Here is a 23,886-nt window from a genome sequence, read left to right on the forward strand (position 1 = left end):
AGTTTGTACATGTTTCATAAATATACTTGATTCGAAATATATGTTTATATTTTTAAAGTTTTCGTGATTGTTGAATATGGCTGTCATCAGTATACGATAACGTAGTGTTGAATTATTAAATATATACATCAACTAAAATATTTACAATATTTAGGACGCGATATGCTTTCGATACTTAAGTTCTAAAATAATTTCATATCACCATTAAGCTTTTAAAACTTTCCCGCTACGTTAATTGCGGCCGTCCGTGTATAGCGCCAGTGAACAATCAGTATTACCAATAACACAACAACTCAAATCTGTCCCCTGAAGAGGTGCCATCTATCAATTTACGCATTTCACAAAAGGCGCTAATTAACGATCAAAACGAAAGTTTGACGCATAGTCATTAATTTTACTGGCGCTCGACACGAAAAACATTGACCAAGACCCAAAAAGCGAGTCACGGAGTTATTGCTCGATTCGACGATGCATCGATAATAATTTTATTTTTAACCCAAAATACGTTATTTTATCTCTCGAGATCTCATATCATCCGTAGAATTCGCCAACCGTGTGACGCGTATGCTAATATTTGCGAGTCGTTAATAGAGTTTGTCGAGTCTGAAACGCATTAACGTTATTACGGTATAGTTCTAAATAAAAAAGCACACGTATCAATGAATTCCACGCTAGCATAACTGTTCTAAATTGTATAAATAACACTAGAAGATAAATGATGATTAATAACATACGTTTTAATCTAACATAAAAAAATTCACTCTCTAACACTCTTTTAAATTAAACCATTAAGACATTGTGGCATGAATGGGTAAAGAATTTGCTTAAGTAAATACGCAAATTGTTCCGTTAAAATTTCTACGAAGTAAAATCTAACCTCAGAACATACAAAAGTTAGAAGGAATTTATCCTCAATTACGTTGTCATGTGAAAAGTCCTCTTTAAAAGTATTATTTTGAATCAATAGTTTATTTTTATAAATATTTAAATATTTTTTTAGAAGAACTTGAGAATGACATTACACCTAAATATGTAAGCAGTATATTGTAATTCTGCAAATGTTACACAGAACAGGCCGAAAACAATCATTATTAATACAGCTAAATATATTTGCTGGAACATGGCGTAAGTACGGCGAATAAAAGGCTTAAATAACTACACCAACAACTATAGAGATTATTAAATATATAAAAAATAATTTGAGTTATAATTGTTTATGTTAATACTATAGAATAAAAAATACGTAAATATTGATTAACCCTTTTAGTCCTTGACAATTTGAATTTTTTTGCAAAAAATATTTTTTTAGTACTTTTTTTATTTAAATATGATTATTGAGACACACTTATTGCTAATATTTAGCACCCATGTTTTGTGAAGCATATTCCATGGACTATTTGGGTGAAAATATGTCTGAATGAAGATAAAAATGTATAAATAATATAAAGTTTTGTTTTCACTTCGCCAGCCAACCCTATCATAAAAAAGGGCCGGCAAGCCATAACATAATTACTGGTAACTGTTAGGTACCTTAAAACTTGCCTGATATAAAGCAAATGTATTCCTTTTATGTTGATACGTCGCACATATCGTACAAAATTATATTGTCGTATCGACCATGTTTAATTAAATTTAAAAAATTTGCACTAAAATATCGACCAGTGGATTTTTTGCATATGTAGGGTGGGCTTTTGGGGCTTAAAAGAGATAATATTATTTTACTTTGATATAATACCCCGATAAAATTATGTTCATTGTAGGAGTTTTTCCTCTACAATAAGCATCATTTTATTCTCCGCTTTTGCTTTTAATCAATATGGGCATTGTTGTATTCATAGTTTTAATCTACGGATATCGTTTTTAACGGATGAGATGTACAAATTAAAAAAAAATGTTTTCGGTATTACCGGAATTGCAATTCCTAGTCACAAATCAAAGATATGTCAAAAAAAATGAAGCTGTTTTAGCAGATAAAAACAGTCATAGACAGATGGAAAAAAATAATGATATGATTTATATATTTTTAATGCAAATAACACAAGCATATTATATGTAACCAGACATTTTAATTGAATAGTCAGTTTGTATTAAAAAGGTAACAAATAAACCACATTAGTTTTTGAAAAACATTAAAATCATTCTCACGACTATCTAGAAAGTTACACACATAACAGAGATGCGCACCATCCAATATAAATTGATTGAGGTAGCTATTGCCGAAAATATCCTCGTGTCTGGCATGCTCTGACTTTCTAGCCACAACGATCAAGAATAAGGGTTGCAATCGTAATGTTGGCCTACAGCTGATTTTTTAATATATGTTTGTGTAAAAAAAATAAGCAACTGATTAAATGTTTATATTATATAATGTTGCAAAAGTCTTAAATAAACTCTACATTATTAAATTCTAAATTGCACTATTACTAGTACGTCTGTATGAAGCTTTCGTTAATATTCTTTAGTAGGAAAAATATTACAAATCATGTATATAACTGAACAAGTCAAATAAAATGCTTGACAATCAATAACATTATGCCTCTACTGCGAAGAAAGAAACCTTGGAGTATCTAGCTGACAGTTTTACTCGTATAAATGATCTGTGTGTTTCTCTTCAAAGAATAGGAGTCAATGTGAAAATATGAACATTTTAAAGTAAAGTTACCTCTTTGGTATTCAAGGATTTAGATAGGCAATTTCTCAAATTTCCTTTCACTCTAAGAAGTAGACTAACCTAGGATCTTGTTATCGTCTCGTAGTGGCGTAAGCTTTGTAGATTGGGTTGGACCAAATGCGATGGTAAACTGGTCGTCTCTAGTGATCAGGATGGTCTTTGGTTAAAATATAACTCAATTTTGGTGCTAGTTGATAAGCTTTAATTACAAAAAATTGGGGGCAAGCCTGCACGAATTATATTTTAGTTTCATCTGTGGAACTTATTTGTTTATTATTGCACTATTTGTTTACTTTTTAACAAAGGCTATTGTGTCATAGCACATACATACTCGTTTGGCAGGTATATCATAGAATCTATGACGGCTCGTGAACCACGTGCGGCTCTTTGCATAGGTGTTTGTGGCTCTTCAGACACCAACTTCAATTCCACGCGAAAAAGGCAGCAAACATAAGGAATTGGAAGAAGACAGATGGTTACAACAATTACATATCGTAGTCGACATTACTTTACATCTTAATACTTTGAATATTTTGTTATGAGGGAAAGGAAACGTCGCATATATGTACATTATTGGAAGAGATAGAGTGCTTTGAAAATAAACTACAAGTTCTCGTCGAATATACAGAGAAATGTGAATTACTTCACTTCAAGTATTTAAAACAGTATCGCGATGAAAAAAGCGCTTGTTTTGATGCGAGTTGTTTCGGCACAGTTTTAAGAAAAATTTAGAACAGTTTTAGTGAATGTTTTCAACAATTCACAGTAAATAAGGCTACACCAGCTTTCATCGTACGTCTTCTTAAAATAAATGTCAACAAGCTTAATTTGGTACCGCTCAACACAGATGCTGCTTCACTTCAGATGCGGTTAATAGATATGAAAAGCAAAGAACTGTTGAGCGAGAAATTCACAGATTTGATCAGCCGCTTGGAAGAGCTCGAAAGAGAGAAAGCCAATTTAATTTCTCAGCACAAGTAGACAGCTATGAAGCAACTGCCTAAAATAGAAACAATAATATTTGATACATGGAAGTTTGCCTGAAACATATGATGTGTTAAAAAAATTAGGTTCTTACAATTTTTGGCTCTATATATGTATATGCGAACGAGCATTCTCTTCTATGAATCAAATAAAAAATTAGCTAAGAAGCAAATTAACAGACGATAATTTACAAGCGTGCTTAAAATTGAAAATATGTAGCTATTTGCCAGATATAGTAATAAGGTTTTCAAAAGCGATAGAAGGTATTACACTATTCTAAGTACACTAGGTAGGTACACTATTCTAACTAAATTTTAAATAAAATATCTTGAACTTATCACGTTTTTTAGCCCTAAAAATACATACATATGTGTATATTTATTACATAATATGGCTCTCTGATACATTTGTTATCCAGTTTCCATGACAACTCTTCTCACTTGAAAGTGTACTGACTTCTAGCATAGACATAGATTTTTAAAGTGAACGATATCGTACCTTATCGGCGTTGGAGCAATTTAGACAATTTTGACCAAAATTAAAGTTGGTGGGTGTTAGTAGGCAATGAAAAAATGCTGAAAAAGTCGGTGTTAAATATATTTGCCAACAAGATTTAGTTAAATAAACCTTTGTGATCGCCTTAACTCAATAGTTGAAAGCTTTCATCTTAAATATAAGTAATGTTAGCTGTAAAGGGATTCATGTTAAAATCGATTTTATAATCTTTTAGACATGGATGTTACATTTTTTAAATCAAAAATGATTCTTTACTACAAAACTAAATAAAATTTGAACGTAACTTATTTGCATATCAAAGTTAATGAAACTAATTTACAACTGTAACAACATGAGCGAAGACTGTTATATCTGTGTGTAAAACTATGATGATAACAAACGGAAGAACTTCTCATCGATTTGAAGATATATTCAATGAAGGTTCTCCATTGGTAATTTTGAACCATTCTCGAGTTGACGTATCATAAATGTAATTATAAGTGGTATAAATTAAATATTAACACCTAAATTTATTTTGCATTCTAAAAAAGAGATATTTTTTGTCTGAGTATTCGATATAAAAAACATATAATAAAACTTTTATACTCTTAAAACTCTTTTTTTTTCCTTACTTTTGTTTACTGTATTCTATGAAGCTTTGTGCATTTGTTTTATTTTTTTCAGGTATAAGTGTTTTGTTTGATATTCTTGTTTGAATGTGAACTTATTTCTCTGTATTGCTGGGAATATTTATCTTGATTTAATAATTTATGTAAAAAAAAAAATATAGCAGGTAGAGTTAATATGCAAATTTTTATGGTAAATATAAGCTGATCAATTATGTCTAACGATTAATAATGTAAGTATTAGAAAATACCTGTTATTGGTTAAGTAAAACAAACTTTAAAAAGCATAGAAATTTCAATAATTTATTAAAAAATATTAAATACAAAAGGTGAGATAAAATATTTATTTTTAATAGTTGTCCAATTTTCAAGTTGGTTTAATAAAATGTAAAATAATATAAATCCATTTTTTTCATTGCAGATTACATGGAAGACATTAATTAACTTATTTAAAGAAGAAAATTAATTGACATTTGCCGCTTTGAAGTTAATCGGAATCATCAATGAAAAAAAAAATAGGTAAAATGGAAGAAAGTTATGATTATTTAATCATTTTATCGCAAATTCTAATAAAAATGAATACAAATAAATAATCAATTTTTTGATTTCCTTAAGAAAAATACAATATGTAAAAATAGCATTAATAAATATGTTCCTTAAAAAGTCCAGTTAATACCAATGTAACTTCAAATGTCAAAGTTAATAATTGGTGTTAGAACACATTGAAAAAAATCAATTTTACTAATAATTTGTCCGCACTTTACGGAACTTTCTGGCTTATCGATGCACTATTTGATCCTAAGCCGTTGTTTTGCGTCACTTGTGTGTTATTATTTGGTAAACTAATTGCGTTGATTGGATTAGAATTGTTATTCAAGTTGTTAGGGGTGGAATTGATGGGGGCGGCGGGCTGCGTAGCGTTCTCCGGATTCATCTGAATGGTTCCATTGTTCATGGTGAACATTCGGTTCCGCCTGCGCGTGTAATGCTGCCAGAGCAGAATAGCTTGATCGTCGATGAATTTACAGCACTGCGCATTCACCGCTTCTCTGCGGAAGTGCTCGAACTGCAGGAGGTCCAAGAAGTATAAACACATCGGGTACTTGAGATAGCGAGCATACTCAGGCTCTTTCCAATACAGCAAGTATTTGAGGTAGTTGACGAACGTCGAATCTTTGAAATAACCTCTCTGGGCGAGAACTGAAACGATCGCACGAAAAACGAGATTAGGTCGCGCATACGGTCGATTACTATGATTTACTTGCTAAAATTCAATAATACGTTATATATACTCACAATGAATGTAATTCGGATTGGCTAAACATTGAACGAATTCTAATTCCACTTGAAAACGAAGTCTATTCTGGTCTTCGGTTTCTACACACACTGGCGACATTTTTTCAATACATACTTGTTTATTAATTTGATTTGTAATAAATATGTAACGTTTAATTACGATAATTACAATTTACCTTTGGAATTCATCATCTTGACAACTCCACGCAATGAATTGTTTTTAAAACGTTGGACATAACAAGCTAAATATTCACCATAATCTGGAGGACGTTAAATTTATAAATTTTTATATTTATATGTATTTATATTTACAACAATATTCTCATTTAAATAAATAAGAAGTTAGCATCAAAAAATAATAATTTAATTAATTTTTTACAATAAATTAAAACAAAAATAAAAAGGACATATATAATGATAGGTTTATATAAAATATTTTATTATTTGAATTAGATTCTCAGAATAAAAGTTACTTATAAAATACATTTTCATGAGTTCCTTAAAGCGGGTCAAGATATCATTTTATAAATAGGTACTTGTTAAGAATAATGGTGCCACGCTCAGAAACCAATGGTTATGAATATTAGTTTTGCTTTCGGCCCTAATGTATGCGAAAGTAGCCAGCAACGTTTTGCTACATAGATATGTTTTAAGATTTAAGATTATCTCGTTGCAAGGGTCAGTAATATGTGCTCCCCCAGACTTATTGCATTTCTTTGGCGCGTGTGTCTTACTACGAGAGCCAGGTCGTCGATATGGTGCATTTGTACACAATTCCATAATTTTATTGCTGTAATACTGATTACTATTAAACGTTTTTATACTTATTTATGGTATTTGCCTTGCAAATAATAATAAAGTTTAAAAAAATATTTTTCTTGTTATTCTTAACACGTTTTATAGTTTAACCCTTAGACCGCCGACCGGTAAATTGTTAATTACTCGCTGTACGCCATGCGTTTTTAGCGATATAATTTTTTGGCTACTTACTCTGTTTAACACATCATTACAGGCAAAATACTCAATTTTTATATTTTAAAATTATATATGTATGATTAACATGGTTTAAACATTCTAATTATATCAATAAACAAACATTTTTAGTCGTATTGTTGGAAATATGGAGTGAACAAAAAAAAATCTATTCGTCGGTCCGCGAGCTGGCTCGCGTACACACACCTACACACACATGAACGCGCGCGGCACTATACAAGCGAACGACAAGCAGGGTCATGCTCACACTGAGACAATTTTAATATATAAATCTGCAACGCATTTTGTCTTCGTCTGACCTACATCCTGTTATAAAAATTTACAAATCGACAACATTTCTTTGATGCATACAAAATCACATATATCGTACACAAAAATAACCCTAATAACCAAACCGTTTGTTTTTGATCAATGGTGTTTGCAATTGGTTGTTGTTGAAGGTTGTCATATTTCTTTATATATAAAAATAATAAATAATAAAACTTGATAGCAAGATACGATGTTACATTTAACTATATATAATTATATGTATAATTTATAATATATACATATTCTTCTTCTTCTTCTTCCACGGCACTACAACCGGTGATCGGTTTTGGCATTTCCACCTAATTTCTTGTAGGGCTTCTAGATATATCTTGAGTTTTAGTATTTCTTCCGATATTGTTTGTATTTTTCCTGGTAGTAATATTGCACATTCCAGCTTCCAAAATTGAAGTCCAATCGTTTATCTAGATTTCGATCGTCTAGGTCATTATGAATCGGGGCGGATTTATTATTTCTTTGTAATTTTTTCATAACTATTTGGATTTATCCACGTTGGTTGGTTTGCTCCATGATAAAAACCCTCCTCCTTTATCCGGGCTTGGGACCGGCAAGAGTGCAACATATCTACACTCCAGGCGGAATATGTAATATATATTACACACACACACACATATATATACAATAAATAATAAACTTTTCGACCATCGTGACGCATTGGGGTAACCTGTTAGGTCACGATGGTATTAATTTAATGTAAATAAATAGAACAAGTAAAATAAAATGATTCTACGACAAGGAATCGTTTTTGTTATTATTATTATTATTATTTAATATTTACTAAGAATTAATATTGATATTTTATTAATTATATCTTATTTATATTTATTAATAAGTATTTAATAGTAATTATTATTATTATTATTTAATTATTACAAACAATAAAAACCAATCACAAAAACAGTTGACAATATTAAAACAGTCGAAATAACGTATAAATATATTCACAAGTATTTACAAATCACAATTATCATTGAAATATTGATGACATAATTTAATTTCGATTCATAAATTAAAGTATAAAAAAACGAGTTTCCGCGATGCGTTTGTGCTAACCCTAAAAGTGGTCTAAATAAGCACGATCGAAACCACGCGCGAAATACAAACGACTAAAATTAAGGCGTGACTTTATAATTATATATACCACTGTTTCATCGCAAATTCTATAAATAAAATCACTGAAATCGTTTACTAGGAACTCAAACTGATTTTTAAAACATATATTGCCAACTTTTACCTTTCCGTTTCTTTAAAAAACGAAGGTTTTAACGAGCGCATCATATCATGCGCTTGGCGTTAGACAGTAGATTTAGTTGCGCATCATATCATGCGCTTGGCGTTGAAAGGATTAATAAATAAATACTATGGTGTTTTATGGCAATATTGTATAATGCGACTTGGTATGAGCTCTGGGACCAGCTGTTGGTGGTCCTATTTTGTAAGACAAGCGCAACGCTTATCTTGGGGTCAGTTTATTCTGGCGCAGTTCTGTGTTTGTACGTACAAGCGTACACCGCAGGCCTCGCTTTTTTTTAACGCATACGACAAAAGCAGTCAAAGCGAACATATCATCATTGTCTGAACTCGACATTTTCTGCATACAAACTGCCGTTGGTTAAGCGAACTTGTGCCGTGTGGTGGCGACAGGTATTTGTGCATACCTATACAACAAGATTGATCATGCTTGGTTGACAAGTTTGCAGTTACGCGTGTGCCCACCTTTAATGAATTTATAACATTGAATGGAAATGAATATGAAAACATTTTATGGTTATCATATTTGACAGTTTCGAAACGTTTATTTGCTATTTAAACCCGAACCTTACCTAATAGAATATAATACTGGTATAATGATTTAACTGTTTAGATTAGGTTTGGGTTTCAACAGCACGAGAAACGCAGTGGGAAGTAACAACTGGTAGTTTTTGAGCGTGGCGTCATGTAACTAGCACGTACCGTCTTTTAAACTTTAGACCTTTATTTATTTTTATCACTCAATATTTATAATGAATATTTAATACGATACACGTGTATTAATGACAATTACTTATTATTAAGAAACACGTGTAATTAACTAATTATATTATATGTAATTTAATTAATTTGTAACATGTGTACAACAATAATAAGCAGTTAACTTGTTGGTTACAAAAAACTAATTTAAAATAAAAAATATAGCTTAATAATGGAAATTTAGCGTTGATCTATATATATATTTTTTAAATTGTATGGCCACTTTTTTCGTTTTTATGATCTGATGACTAATAGTTCCTCGTCTGACGTTAGAGTTTCGTATCAGTCTCGCGCGTCGCTTTATCGACTTTTGTCAGGGTTCTCGCTTATTAACCTTAAATTTCGTTGTTATTTTGTAATCGATAAGTAATTAAAGTGCCTAGCGACAGTCACACGCCTCTTACGACTAGCGAGTGTGATATTTAAGACATTTATTGACCCTATTAACCCAGAACAATGTCAGGTCACAGATATTTGGGATCGGGAGGCCTCTTCGACGACGACGACGTCGATGACGAAACTTTTCTGAGAAACGCCCGGCCGAGGCCGCCTCCTGGTGGCTCGGACCCTAGAAATGAAACATTAGCAGCCCTGGAAATTGAAAGACAGAGCCTCCTCGAAAGAAAAAATATTATCGAACAAAGGGTATTGGACTCGTCTTCGCGCAGCATAGGAATCTTGCGCGACTCTGAGAAAATTGGCGTAGCTACCGCCGGAGAGCTTCTTCGGCAGAGAGAGCAACTGGAAAACTCGAGTAAAAGGCTGGACGAGATAAACGCCAATCTCAGATTTAGCCAGAAGCATATTAACGGAATCAAGTCAGTGTTCGGTAGTCTTAAAAATTATATATCCGGCAAGAGCGATAGTTCTCCAAAGGTACCGTCCACTTCCACTGATAATAGATCATTTTCGAGTCCGATGTCTCAAGTTACCGAAGAACACTCGCAGAACCTTTACAATGAACACCCTTCGACTCGGTTGCGAGGTTTGGACGGTGGCTCTCAAGGACAAGGATATTCTAGCGAAGCGTCTGGTAGTAAAAAGATGAACGAACTGCTCGAAGCCAACTTGGACGAGATGGTCAATTCCATAACGCGCCTCAAAGGCTTGGCGATCGATTTGGGAGAAGAAATTGGGACACAGAACGATCTGATTGAAGATATTTCTGATAAGGCCGAAGTAGCCGAAATAACCATTGGTAAACAAAACAAGCAGATGAATAAAATATTGGGAAAATAATGTTTATATAAAATCATAATTACCTTATTTAGCTATATTTCATTCCATCATTTTTGATATTATTGTTACTCGTATACATACTATGTATCTCTATTATAAAATTAAAATGTTATGTTTATAAGGAGCATATTACCAAATTTGTAATCGAGTAAAAGTCGCTAATTATAATCATATTTTAGAATCTCAGTTCCAGATCACTTAAAAACGGCTAATTGGCGCCTCTCCAATGTTTATATGTTTATGTTAAATATTTAATTTGATAATCATACCTAATCTAGAGCATATCATATGATAATATTATCAATAAAATTACTTCATAGTCATTAAAACATTGCCTTTGTCAAATTAGAATATTGTTTTCTTTGTTGTTGCCAGTCTTGGATTAATTTTTGCGTAGAAGTCAATTTAGATTATCACTGCATGTTTGAAATATTGTAAACGTTTGCTTTCACAAAGGGGTTAAATGCATTTATTCTCTGTTAAAAGTTGAAAAGTTAGATTTTATCAGGTGTGTTTTTAAAGAAAAAAATCATAGTCGAAAGAAGAGATACTTTGTATCTATAAGATTGAGATTGAAATTATATCACTTTTCTCCATGGCTCTATTATTATTTTTATATAAATACATGTTAAATAATAATAAGCTTTCGAACGTCATTATATTTTGCCATATTGCTATTTTATTACGTGTATTTCTTTTGTTTAGTTAGTTGAATTTAATTAATAACTTGTATATTACACAACGGTGTAGTTAAGGTAATATATCAAACGTTTAGTTTATTTATTATCCATTTGTTAAAAAAGTTCAAACATAATATTAATGGTCAATTAAGCAATATTAATAAAGTTACCTAATTTATAAAGCATATACACATGTTCTATGGCAAATTGTACCAATTTAAATAAAAATTCTAAACGACTGACAAACAAGTATAATTGTTTGTATTATATTTCAGATAATTATAAAACGAATGTATATAATGTTTAATAAATCTTTTATATTATATGAAACTTGTTTTTATTTCATATTTTAAATTTAATGATTTCAATACTAATAATTTATTGGATTTATAAATGATTTTTCCATTAAATGAAAATGTATTACCAACGATAGATTTGCGGTTGATTAAATAAATGGTTAACCAGCTTCTGAAATTAAAAATGTATTGATATCTACAGGAAGTCGAGTGCTCTATCTTTTCACTGGTGATTGTATTTTTCATCACTGGATTCAGTCGGATGGAGTCATGCGTTGAATTAGTCTATCAAGATTGAGTGTTGATGCACAAATCCTGGGGTTTGTAATTCACCCACTAAGTTCTGGAACCATCGGATGATTTTCATCTTAACGATTCACGCGTAAGAACGTTGTGTGGAAATCAAAGCAGTGGCGGCTTGTGAAAATTCGTATTGGAGGGGCTGTAGCAATAAAAATTAAATTACTAAGCATGTATTGAAAAATAACGATTAAGAAAAATTCAAAGGTGTATATTTAATTTGTTACACAATTAAAAATACATACAAAATAAAAAATATTATACATTAACAACAAAGTTACAAAAAAAATATACATTTTGAAATCAAAAAGAATTCTATATAATAATATTAAATATTTATCTATGATATAAATCCATTCTTCGTTATTTTTGTCTTAAAAATTGATTTATTACATCATTAAGATCCAAAATATTTGTAATCATGTGTTTTTCGATACTTAACATAGCTAAAGCAGAAAATAGATTTTGTCCCATAGAATTTCTCAAAAATGTTTTTATTCTATTGAAAGCTGAAAAACATCTTTATGGTTCAACCGTCGTCATAGGTGTTATAAATATTTGATAGAATTTGTATACTTCTGTAAAAGTATTACAAATACTAATATACATTTTGGTATGCCATGATATTTTTTTAATTCCGGCCGTGCATATAATAGATTTAGTTATGTTTATAAACGCTCTTTTTCTAATATAGGATCTAATATAAGATGATGCGATTTAACGCCATTGATTTTTTGTGAGGTTACGCTAAGATCGCGTCTATGCCGACAAACCCGAAACGTTGGAGCACCTAAAAACCAACATCCGCCGAAATACCGCCCGAAATGTACGATAACGGCATCGAAAATAACATTGAAATGATTGACTGCTGTAAAATGTCCAAAGGCTACGATTTCATTGATATAATTTTTCATAATTAATGAAATACAGCAAATGTTAGATTAATAAAAAAAAATCGAAAATATCTTTAACTTTATGTTTTTATTTTTAATTTGGAAACTATTTGGATTATCTATTATAAAACAGGTATACGGGCAGTCAAAGAATATTTTCATTGGAACTACCATTCCATCAAGAACATCAAAGAGCTCTTCAACTTGGTCTTGCTGAGTTTAAACATTGCCGTGTTGCCGCAGCCAGTGTATTCATCAGATATAATGTTTCGCAGATTAATAGGATATTGAAAGGAAAACATTTTGAGACCATAAAATAAATAAATAATGTCAATAAAATTGTAGAAAAAATATACTTGTCATAGCTCATAGTCCAGAATAAAGTGTGGGTATCTGCTTTTGCAATAAAAATTATTGGTAATTGCAATTCTAATTCTTAAGAATTTGAAAATGGGTTTAATCCAAACGGGAATTTTCATTGAAAAAATATCTTATTTTAGATGTGAATTTCACTATCAGGTTTTTTACAACAAGGAAAGATTTATAAACTGATTATAGTTTTCACAAACAGCCTTAGGTAAAAAGTAAATTATTTTTAATAAATTTTCTATACAAATTTGTCAAATATGCTGTGTTATATGTAAATCCTAATAAACTATCTTTGTTTGCAAAAAACCTTACAACTGAGTTGAAGAGATTATAAAATCGATTTAAAAATACACTCCTTGACAGTCAATGTAGTTTTGTGTAACCTTCAACGTTTTAAATGCGAATATATAACAATTTACCGCCGAGAGCATGGCTTCTGATTTTGTTAACTGCTGTAATTACAAATTGTAATGAGCAAGCATTTAAGGTTTTTTGCAACTGAATGTTGTCGATCGCACAACGCACAACGAGTACATTTGACACCGACTTTTTTTAACTTTTTATTATTGCTCACGTTTGTTCCTCAGCGCCCCTCTCTTTACTATGACAAGCTATAATTCAATATTAGTCAGTACTTACTAAACAGCGTCGCTAGCGAATAATGTTTTAGCTAATCTAGACAAATCTATAGAGAGATTAAATCTGCATGAGGAAACTATGTATGTATATAAAACAATTATTTTTAACTTATATTATTTGGTGTTAACAATAAGCTTTTAATTATGAGTTACTATAAAAACTCACTTTATTAACCCTTATCATACTTTTTTATGTATGTGTATCAAGATAGCTGTTAAATATTGATATGATGACAAAATTATTGTTGAACGTGCTTCACATCCTTCATTGTTTATATACTTTTGAGAACATTTCATTATATTTATTATGTTTTCAAACGAACTTTAACCAACAACATAAAACTGTTAAAGCTTGAAATTGCAAACATTTATTTTATTTATATCTCGCATATATTATTTATCTAGTAATGAGTATATCTTACCTATGTTTAATTATCTTACACTTGCTATAATATATTCATGGTCACCGTTTGTCTCGCCGGACCGAGCAGAACCTGCTGCTATTGCGACCTTTTCGAATGCAACACCCAAGGTGAGATTATTACCTTTTTTTTAATAAAACTAATCTGACCTGAGTGCGATCGGTTTTGCGACTGTCGCACAGCAACAAAGCTTGCGTGTTTGTCATTGCTCGACAGATTCTAATTATCTCTTGTCTGTCCTCCGAATCGGACACACACAGATAATGTGGTAGAATTAACTTCTTTTGTGTATAGTATTATTTTTGTAAGGTAAAACAATCGCAAAAGTAGGCAAGAGGTTTTTCTCTCAATCGCGTGAACGTTGAAAATAAAATTATACTTTACTTCTAGTTGGAATTTCAAGAAAATTCCTTTTAGCATCCTCAGATTTGAAGTCATACATTTACTATGTTAACTATGGATTAGTAATTTATTTAGTTTAGAGCTGTCTTCAAAAAATAGTTATTGTGACTTTGAAAGAAGATGGTTGCTAAATATTGCAAATTATTTTTAATACGTTTTAATAAATAATTGTGTATTATGTCCAAAATTTTCATTAAAAAAACCGTATTACGAAACCAAAAAGATCTATCATGAATTCTAGAGCCAATAAAAACATATTTTAAGTCTTCTTTGACTAATATTTATAATAATTTATATTATAGATAATCTTGTGATACATTGTAAATTGTTTTGTGTGATTAAATATAGACATAATAAACCTTGAACGTCCCTGAAACTTGTACTGCTGATTCTCTCACGTGTGAACAGCACTGATTTTATATTTAATAGAAAACAAATAAAGCAATAGACTGTATTATGTAAGTCAGTGACTTATTTGAAATATTTAGGTTTGAATCTCGTATGAACTCTTCAATATTTATCGTGTCTGAGAAATCAAAATTAGCTACTCTTATATATTCATAATTTCCAAGATAAATTAGGTTTTTCTAGATTTTTCCAATCTCACAGATAGATTTTATTATGAATAAATAAAATAAAATCGAGTGAGGTCGTTGATAGTGACATTTAAAGATTTATAATTATTAAACTAGATTTCACTGATTTACATATGCTCACTACTGACTAGTTGCTAATTAGCTTAACCCAGGGCCAAAATCATAAAGACGTAAAATGTCTTTCAAAATTTTTTAAACAATGTTGCTAAAAAGAATCTAAAATTGCTTGGTAAGCGATCATGCAACATCATGCACACGATCAGAGACCACTAAAAATTAGAAAACACTCCTAGCCTAACCTAACCTAATTAAATAGTGAGACACCTGATTTATTAATTATAAACTATTATTATAGCTTAAAATCAATATATGTCACTATGCGGGACATTTCTTATTTCAATTATTCATTACGAAATTCATCCGTGATATTTTCAAAATCTAAGAAAACTAATCTGTGATTATCGATCGGAATATTAATTATTTAATAATTACTAATTTTGATCAACCAGGCATTATAGAAATGAAAAACACTACGGTTTTAGGTATTAGTCACTTGTGCCGTTTATAAAGTAGTAAAACATCATTAATTTATTTATCCTTATTGAAGCTTATTTGCATTCAGGTTTACTTGTTGCACAATGACCTTTTACTAATAAATTATTGATAGAAACATATTTAGTATTTACAACTATTTACTCTTATTTATTTTTAATATATTAATAATGAATTTTTATATATCGCATAACTTATAAATAGTCCACATAAATTAAAAATTGATGTACTAAAATGTACTAAATTAAAATTAAATACATAAATAAAACATTAAACTAAAAATGCACTAAATTAAAATTATATTCACGAAGGTTTGTAATTAAAATTAATTTATTTCCGTGAATAAAACAACTTAATATTATACAATCTATCCAAGCGTTAAATTGAACGGTTTACTATAATTATTAGTTATTAACTAATTGTACATGATTATGATTCATAGTCACAAGCGCAATATTTACAAACAGATACTGAGTGCAATAATCAGCGGTTTCATTTTTTGTTTGGCCATAATCGCTTTTATTGCGACAATATTTTATCTTCTCCCTCTTTTGACAGGGACCAATTATTATAAAAACTTCGCTGAATACAAACATTTAAAAACAGTAAATATAATGTAGGTAACGATTAAATCAATTATTATTTATCTCGATACATAGCGTTCTGCAGTTCAGTACACACCGAGGTCTTTGCAAGAGAGGTCCATTCGATTATATACTGTGATATCACGTGTAAGTTTTGGCCATAATATAACTATAATATATTAAAATATTTTTATAAACGCAGTTTGGTTCAACATTTATGGTTTTATTAACGGTTTTAGGGAGAACCCCATTTTTAAGCATAAAAGGGTATAAAATATTACATATTTGGTTTAATTAATGTTTTATTACATCTGAATTTTAAATGATTTATTTCTTTATTTATAATGTTTGTCAATACCATAATTTTATAACATTGATTGATTTATTTACTGTATCTTTTCATACTAAGGGAATTATTGGATTCGTCAGAATAGTTGCATCGTCAAATTCGCAAAGTGGTCTTCAAACTATATAATTTTAAAGCTTATAGAAATATATTTAGATACATATAACTAGACGTGTAAATAATATTTTACAAATTTTATCAAAGGAAAAAAAAATATTTATAACTCACAGATTAAAATTTGAAATTCTTCATATACGAAACGTTCCGCTAAGTGCTGATAATATTAAATATTTTCGCTTGTAATAGCATTTGTAAAATTGAAATTGGTATTACAGAAGATTTTTTGTTTGTTTTATAAAAACGGCTGCTGTGACCATTGCAATAAGCTTGAAATAAACTTTTTTAAACGTCTTTATTTTTTCTTCAACATAAGTATTTAAAAAAAAAAATTTTTGTCCACCCGGTATAATAAAATATGTATGTACGTACGTACACGTGTATGGACTTAATGATGTTCTATTGCTAATTGTACAATAAAAAAACAAATAAAAATGCGGCATTTTGTACTATTGCATAAATGAATATGTATTATTATGTATTAATAAATATATTATAATATTTAAGCTTAATAGTCTTTTTATGTGTACTATTATTATGATAAAAAAGCTTATCCAATTATTGTTTCAGTTATTTTTTACAATGGCGTGTATTCCACAAACTCCCGAAAAGGAATACGAAAAGAATCCTGATATAAAAAAGGAAGATATAGCAAAATTGATGGAATGGTTGGAAAAACAGACACATCTTCCAAAACTACCAGGTTTGGTATTTTTACTGTTGCAAAATATTTTTTAAGAATGTTAATAATACATAAAACAAAAATTTACAGAGGTAGAAGTGATTATATTTTATCACAGCTGCGAAGGAAGCATGGAGCTTACGAAATCTACAATCGACATTTACTATACATTAAGAACTCATTTGGAAGTATTCTTTACGGAAAGAGATCCATTAAACGACAGGAATTTGTATACAATAGAAAGAACGTAAGTATTACTTTGTATAGCCTTAGCTTATATTTATTTTTGAAAAAGTTAATGTATTAATAATGGGGACGATCATACTTATGTTTATTATGCTTCATGGATTTCCTTGCAAGCAGTGCAATTATTAGAGAAGTTTGCATTGACTTTGGAATCGCATGTCGCGGTTTGTCTTATATAACAACACATGATCATAAATACATATAATTGCATTGAAGTGAAAATTGTATAGATTTTTTTATTCAAGCTAAGTAAATATAAATCTACTCTAATATTTATTTTATTTCAAGGCTGTTTTCACCATTGGGAAGTACAACTCCGGAAGGTTACCAAGTTATCTACTGCAGATTGCTGGACTATGAACCATCGCATTTTAATTATGAAATTTCCGCAAAGAGTTTCGTGATGGTGCACGATTTATATCTACACGAAGAGGGGACGTATCCTGGTGTAGTAATTTTGGTGGATTTGGATAAAGTTACTATAGGACATGTAGCCAGATTGGGGTTAATGGCCATAAAAAATACATTATATTATCTTCAGGTGATTATAAATAATAATTCAATAGTGTACAATGTTTGGTATTAAAATTATTTATTAACAACAGGAAGCTATGCCTGTTAGATTGAAAGGCTTTCACTTCGTGAACACACCTTCTTTTATGGATAAAATTTTGGCGTTGATGAAGCCGTTCATGAAGAAAAAGTTTACGGAATTATTACATTTGCATCCCGCGCCTATAGATTCGTTATACAAAATTGTACCGAAAGAACATTTACCCAAAGAAATGGGGGGGAATTTTTTGTCATTTAATGAAATGAGGGGTAATATTTTTCTACATGAACATTTTAATTATATTCGAATTTTGAATTATAAATATGCTATATTTTAGATTCAACTATAAAAAAACTTGAGGCGAATCGACAATTTTTTGCAGATGAAGAAAAAAAGCGCGTTGATGAATCGAAGAGACCAGGAAAGCCGAAGAATTTGGGAGAAATTTTTGGCGTAGAAGGATCTTTTAAGAAATTGAGCATAGATTAAGATTCACCGCGCTATCATAGCTATTTTATATTTTTTGGATACAAAATAAAACGGGATATTATTTTTTAAGCACTGTGTTCCAAAGATTTTACATGATTATATTTTATTATCAATTTAAATAATTGTTTATTGTAAATTTAAATATTTTTTTATTTATATTTATTATTATATTTCTAATATTTATTTTATTCGTATTTTAAATATAAAAAAAAAATAATATAACAGTCATGGTCGATACAATTGACGTTTAGTCTTATTGCTATCGTTCTGGTATATTTATGCTGGCTACACTGAGTGTCAAATGTCAATAGTTTCTTTGTATGTGAATTCGTCCATATGCGCAATTCCGCATAAATACAAAAATGTAGCTGAAAGCACATCTAAAAATATTTAGATCGACTCGATTGTGTAATTTGTTGAGGTAATTTTGTTGTAATGATTAAAAAAGAATGGTTTATGTTTTATAGGTTAATAAATATTCTATACAAATTATACCGGAAGTATTATTATATTTATCTATTAAATCTATGTTGTGAAATATTGCTTCATTAAATCAAAATAAAGATTATATAAAATTATATAAAATATATTTTTAATAGGTTAATCTATAAAATATAATATAAAGTTTGTTAATGATATTTGCAGTGCATATATTAATGACATAAAAAGTGATTAGTTTATTTACACTTGCATTGTTTGATTACATAACTTCTAAATATAATATTACCATTTATAATACAATTAATATTTTTTTAGATGATGGATGAACAGTTCTTAATTTGAATTTCAATATAATAAGCAAAATAATATATCATCGTCTTCGTACAAAGAAAGGTAATATTAGTGAAATATTAATGCACATATTTTTATTAATACATATATTTTTATTTTTTTTAAGTAATGTATAGAAAACCAATGTATGGCAATAATTAATAAATTATTTTTTCGCATAGATGGTGTTTATATTTTATTTACATAAATGTTTATTCTAAGTATGTACAATAAATCATTTTTTATATATCAAAATGATTATAAATAAAAAAACGCAGAATAAAATCATTACGATCGTTTTCATGGCATATTTTAAAATGTATTTCTTATATTATCATGCTTCTTTATGAGCATTTCATAAATGTTCTTCATTTTTGCTATAATAATTTAGGCTTCAAATGCATGTTTGCTAACGGATGAAATTATAATTTAGCAAATTGCACTTCATCTTAAAAAAAATACAATTGGTAAGTTTTATTATAAAATAATTGTAATGATAAGTAGAAAAATAAATGGATTTATTTGACATCTATATATTTTATTTTCATCCTTATAACTGCTTATTTTTAGTCAATATATTTTTAAGTAAAATAACATACACTGATATATGTTTTTGTATGTTCATCTGATTTTTGCATGAATGTCTTTATTAAATTTATATGATACATTTTTATAATATTTTATGTGTTAAAAATACATTAAATTTTATAATAAGAACACATTTTTGTGATGGTTGCAACATAGTATAATATTATATTATATTTTTTGAATTGTAATTACTCCATAATTGAATTACAAAAATAGGTATTTAATACCCAATCAATTGGTTGATTTTAAATGAAAAAAATGTTATACTTACACATATATCATTACAAATCATATCAATATTAACTAGATTCTTCTGGTATTGCACTCACAATCTCACTCTTCATTTTAGTAGTCTTTTATTAAATTATCTATATATTATATCGAATTAGTTAAATGTTAAACAATGAAATGTTTCTATTGTTATTATTCCTGAAAAAACTATTGTACGATATTAAGCACACTTTTAATTAAAAATACAATCTGAAATAGACTGTTAAAATATTTATATCTATAACTATTTGTAGTACTTTTTCGGGCAGCTACTGTACCCATTACAATGCTGCTACGACATTAATAATAATTAGCCTTAATGGTACATACTATGATATCATTTTTTTAAATAAATATGTATGATGGAAAATCAGTAAATAAGTTTCAATTATTTTTAAATGACGTATTTACCTAGATGGAAAATCTATGTAAGTGTCATGTGATAAGATGACGGTGCCTCTAAATGAGTATTATTTTCTATTTTCTGGCAACAAAATATACAAAGAAATACTACCCGTGTAAAAGTTATACCAAGCATGTATAAGTATCAAAGACAAATTCAGAATCAAGTTGCAAGTCGCCGTCTTATTCACATAATTTCATCGAAACGTTTGAATTCTTCTGTAACATAAAAAAAATATTTTCATGACAAAGCTTGTCTTTATATATACCATAAATGGGATAAAACATCACCTATATAGCCATGATCTTGTTCATAACAATTTAAATAAGTCTGACTTTCATAAATAGCATATTTTATTATGATTACAAGATTAAAAAGAGTGATACTACTAGGGACCCAATTTCAGCTCTTTCAGGGGAGGGAAAAAGTTGGCCAGTCAGTGGTATTTTTTTTTTTAATATTTATATTTCATTAGGATTCATAATATTTTATTAGATGACATGTATTTTTCTGGCCAAATTCAATGGGGAATAAATGCCCTCTCCCAAATGACGTCCCTGTTGAGCCGCAGTAAAAACCCTCGGTTATCTAGCGTTCATAATAAGACTTATATACTAATATTATGACTTAAAATAGGTGAGAATTAAATGAAGCATATCTAAATCGAAATTTTGAGCAATAAGAGTGCAAAAAACAATTATCGCTTTTCAGAAGTCAAAAATCAGATTTTTGACTTCTGAGAAGTGAAAGTGTGGCGCACGTTTAGCCGGGAATATTACTGCTGTAAGTGAAAGTGTGGTCGAAGACCCGGAATTGTCGATTCGTCGGCGTTCGCAGCTTTTGGGCTTTTATTATGGCTTCCTTTGGCGCATGCTACATCTGGATTTACACCTACATATGTATACAATTCAGATAACATATTAACTGAAGCTCAGAGACCATGAACAGCGAAGAATTTGAGCAGATTGGATGTTAGAGCAGCAGGAAGTTGATGCTGATTTTTAAAGTAAAATCTACTTTTCTGACGAGACACATTGTCACCTCTCTAGGTATGTTATTAAACAAAATAGGGAAAATTATCATGTGATACATGCCCAAAAAGTAACTGTTTGGTGCCCATTGTGGTCAGGTGGCGTTATTGTGCCTTACTTTTAGTCAATGATGAGTGCTATAGGCGCATGATAACCGATTATCTTTGGCACGAAATCAAAGATATTGATGTGGAAGACACGTGATTTGAATCTGCCACACATTGAGTGCAACATTGAATGCTTTGCGTGAGAAGTTCACAGATCAAATTTTTTCACGTTTTGATGACGCTAACTAGCCGCCAAGATCATGCTATTTAACGCATATCTTTTTGTGGGTTTATGCTAAGAATCGTGTCTACGCCGACAAACCCGAAAGTTTGAGCACCTAAAAACCAACATCCGACAAGTCATAGCCAAGATACCACCTGAATATAAAAAAATCTTCGAAATATACATTGAAAGGATCGGCTGTTACACGGAGGCCATTTAATTGATTTGATTTTTCACAATTAATGAAATACATCAAATGTTCATTTATTAAAAAAATATTTCGAAGATATCCTTATATTTGTGTTTTTTTTAAAGTTCAGAAACTGTAGTTGGATCACTCTTCAATATAGGAAGATTTTTTAACGTTTGGCATCAGCGTCTGGCGCTGTAGTCCAGGTTAGAGGTGGAAAATAATTATGATGAAGCCATGACCCACTTTATGATGAACTGAGATATTTATGTTGACAACAACTTTATGAATACGCAGAATGGTGTCGTAAATTTAATGCAGGAGTAAACGATGTTTATGAAGAAGAGTTGAAGAAGAAATAGTTTTGATAGACGTTTAGCGATTGAATAAGCTTATAAATAAATTCAACACGAGTCTAGAGCTGTAAAGATTAGCCAATAGGAAATGCTCACAAAATTCAATGGAAAATAAATATTTTAATTCTCGAGTTTGTATCTTTACTGTCCGAATATCACTTGTATTTTGGAATTGCTTAAAAAACTAAAGATGTGAAACTCATTAATTTATTGTATTTCATTTGAATCGCTTAATACAGAAAATATATACTTAACTCTAGTTAATTGTAAAGATTTTCTATATCCACGTGCGTTTCATAAAAATCATGAATTGTGACAAACGTGTCAAAAATGAGCTGCGATTCAGACGACACGTTCTCAATATAATGGCAGTTATTAGCACGTTTTTATACATCAAATCTTCCTACATATTACAACAATGAATACGTAAAACGGAAACAAAAATAAACGCGATCACGCATTTTGATGACTAACAAGAAAAAATCACTTACGTTCAATTTATATCTACGTCACAATTCATTATCAAAAATTCATCGATGGTTTGAGCACATCTGACGATACAAGTATATAAATATATAATACGGTAACATTTTTAGCGAGCACATTGCATACAATATTAATTCGCTCTATTCAAGATCAATCTGGCTTAATTGAATTAATAAAATTTCTAGATATGGCATTCAGTTCGTCTCAATTCAACTAGGATGCTCACAGTCTCACTTTCTCTATCCTATCCAAACATAATTTTATGATGATGTTTTTATTGGTTCATATTGAAGATTTTTTAGAACCACGTTAGGTAATTCACTACAATTGTACTATCTGTAACGTAATAGAAAGGCTCTTTTTTAGTGGTGTACATTAAAATGATTGTGCAACATACGAAAAATACTTTCTATATACGTCATCTCATTACACCGTGCTATGAATTAGAGAGTAAGACCATGCAAAAAATCTCATTCAGCATCTATTATATTGTCCCCTTAATTCTACGATTTTATGTTTCATGAATCTGAATAAGCGTATCAGAAGTCGTATCTGCTATGGCAGGGTTTCCCAAACTTTTTCAGCGACGGAACACTTGGCAAATCCGAAAATTTTGGCGGAACACTTAGCTTATTTTTTAGGCTGGGTAAATCATAATAAAATAAAACATGTTATTTAAGAAATGTTATTAAATTTATTTAATAAACATAAAAAT

The 23,886-nt window shown here is 29.8% G+C and overlaps 3 protein-coding genes and 1 long non-coding RNA gene across 5 annotated transcripts; 3 read left to right on the plus strand and 1 right to left on the minus strand.

Moving 5' to 3' along the window:
- Positions 1-5,065: 5,065 nt before the first annotated feature.
- Positions 5,066-6,305, minus strand: MED31 (mediator complex subunit 31). Its single transcript, XM_088197212.1, has 3 exons — positions 6,249-6,305; positions 6,073-6,162; positions 5,066-5,976 (listed from the first exon to the last, which is right to left on the minus strand). Exons 1-3 carry the CDS (start codon positions 6,262-6,264, stop codon positions 5,537-5,539), a joined length of 546 nt encoding a protein of 181 aa, XP_088053338.1. The 5' UTR covers positions 6,265-6,305; the 3' UTR covers positions 5,066-5,536.
- Positions 6,306-9,648: 3,343 nt separating this feature from the next.
- Snap29 (Synaptosomal-associated protein 29kDa) lies at positions 9,649-11,644 on the plus strand. Its single transcript, XM_088197711.1, has one exon. The coding sequence runs from the start codon at positions 9,859-9,861 to the stop codon at positions 10,639-10,641; it is 783 nt and encodes a 260-aa protein (XP_088053837.1). The 5' UTR covers positions 9,649-9,858; the 3' UTR covers positions 10,642-11,644.
- A 5,679-nt stretch (positions 11,645-17,323) lies between these two features.
- Positions 17,324-18,885, plus strand: LOC148229963 (alpha-tocopherol transfer protein-like). The gene is made up of 5 exons (XM_088197116.1): positions 17,324-17,539; positions 17,609-17,765; positions 18,053-18,305; positions 18,370-18,586; positions 18,655-18,885. The coding sequence occupies exons 1-5, from the start codon at positions 17,359-17,361 to the stop codon at positions 18,804-18,806; spliced, it is 960 nt and encodes a 319-aa protein (XP_088053242.1). The 5' UTR covers positions 17,324-17,358; the 3' UTR covers positions 18,807-18,885.
- A 146-nt stretch (positions 18,886-19,031) lies between these two features.
- On the plus strand, positions 19,032-19,756 carry LOC148229964 (uncharacterized). Of its 2 annotated transcripts, XR_015811400.1 has the most exons (3): positions 19,045-19,227; positions 19,563-19,640; positions 19,705-19,756. It is a non-coding gene; the product is annotated as an uncharacterized LOC148229964 (long non-coding RNA). The 2 variants fall into 2 exon arrangements; XR_015811399.1 differs by having other exon boundaries at positions 19,032-19,227; positions 19,563-19,756.
- Positions 19,757-23,886: the final 4,130 nt, after the last annotated feature.

This window comes from Plectrocnemia conspersa, unplaced genomic scaffold (genome assembly GCF_051122295.1).
Source record: "Plectrocnemia conspersa isolate PC_06_02 unplaced genomic scaffold, ASM5112229v1 ptg000011l, whole genome shotgun sequence".
NCBI lineage: Eukaryota > Metazoa > Arthropoda > Insecta > Trichoptera > Polycentropodidae > Plectrocnemia > Plectrocnemia conspersa.

Coding starts and splice junctions, on each gene's coding strand:
- Snap29 (XM_088197711.1), top strand. CDS start 9,859: ATGTCAGGTCACAGATATTTGGGATCGGGAGGCCTCTTCGACGACGAC.
- LOC148229963 (XM_088197116.1), top strand. CDS start 17,359: ATGTGTACTATTATTATGATAAAAAAGCTTATCCAATTATTGTTTCAG. Junction 17,540..17,608: donor ACATCTTCCAAAACTACCAG/GTTTGGTATTTT, acceptor AAAAATTTACAG/AGGTAGAAGTGATTATATTT. Junction 18,306..18,369: donor ATACATTATATTATCTTCAG/GTGATTATAAAT, acceptor TATTAACAACAG/GAAGCTATGCCTGTTAGATT.
- MED31 (XM_088197212.1), bottom strand. Junction 5,977..6,072: donor CAATCCGAATTACATTCATT/GTGAGTATATAT, acceptor CGATCGTTTCAG/TTCTCGCCCAGAGAGGTTAT.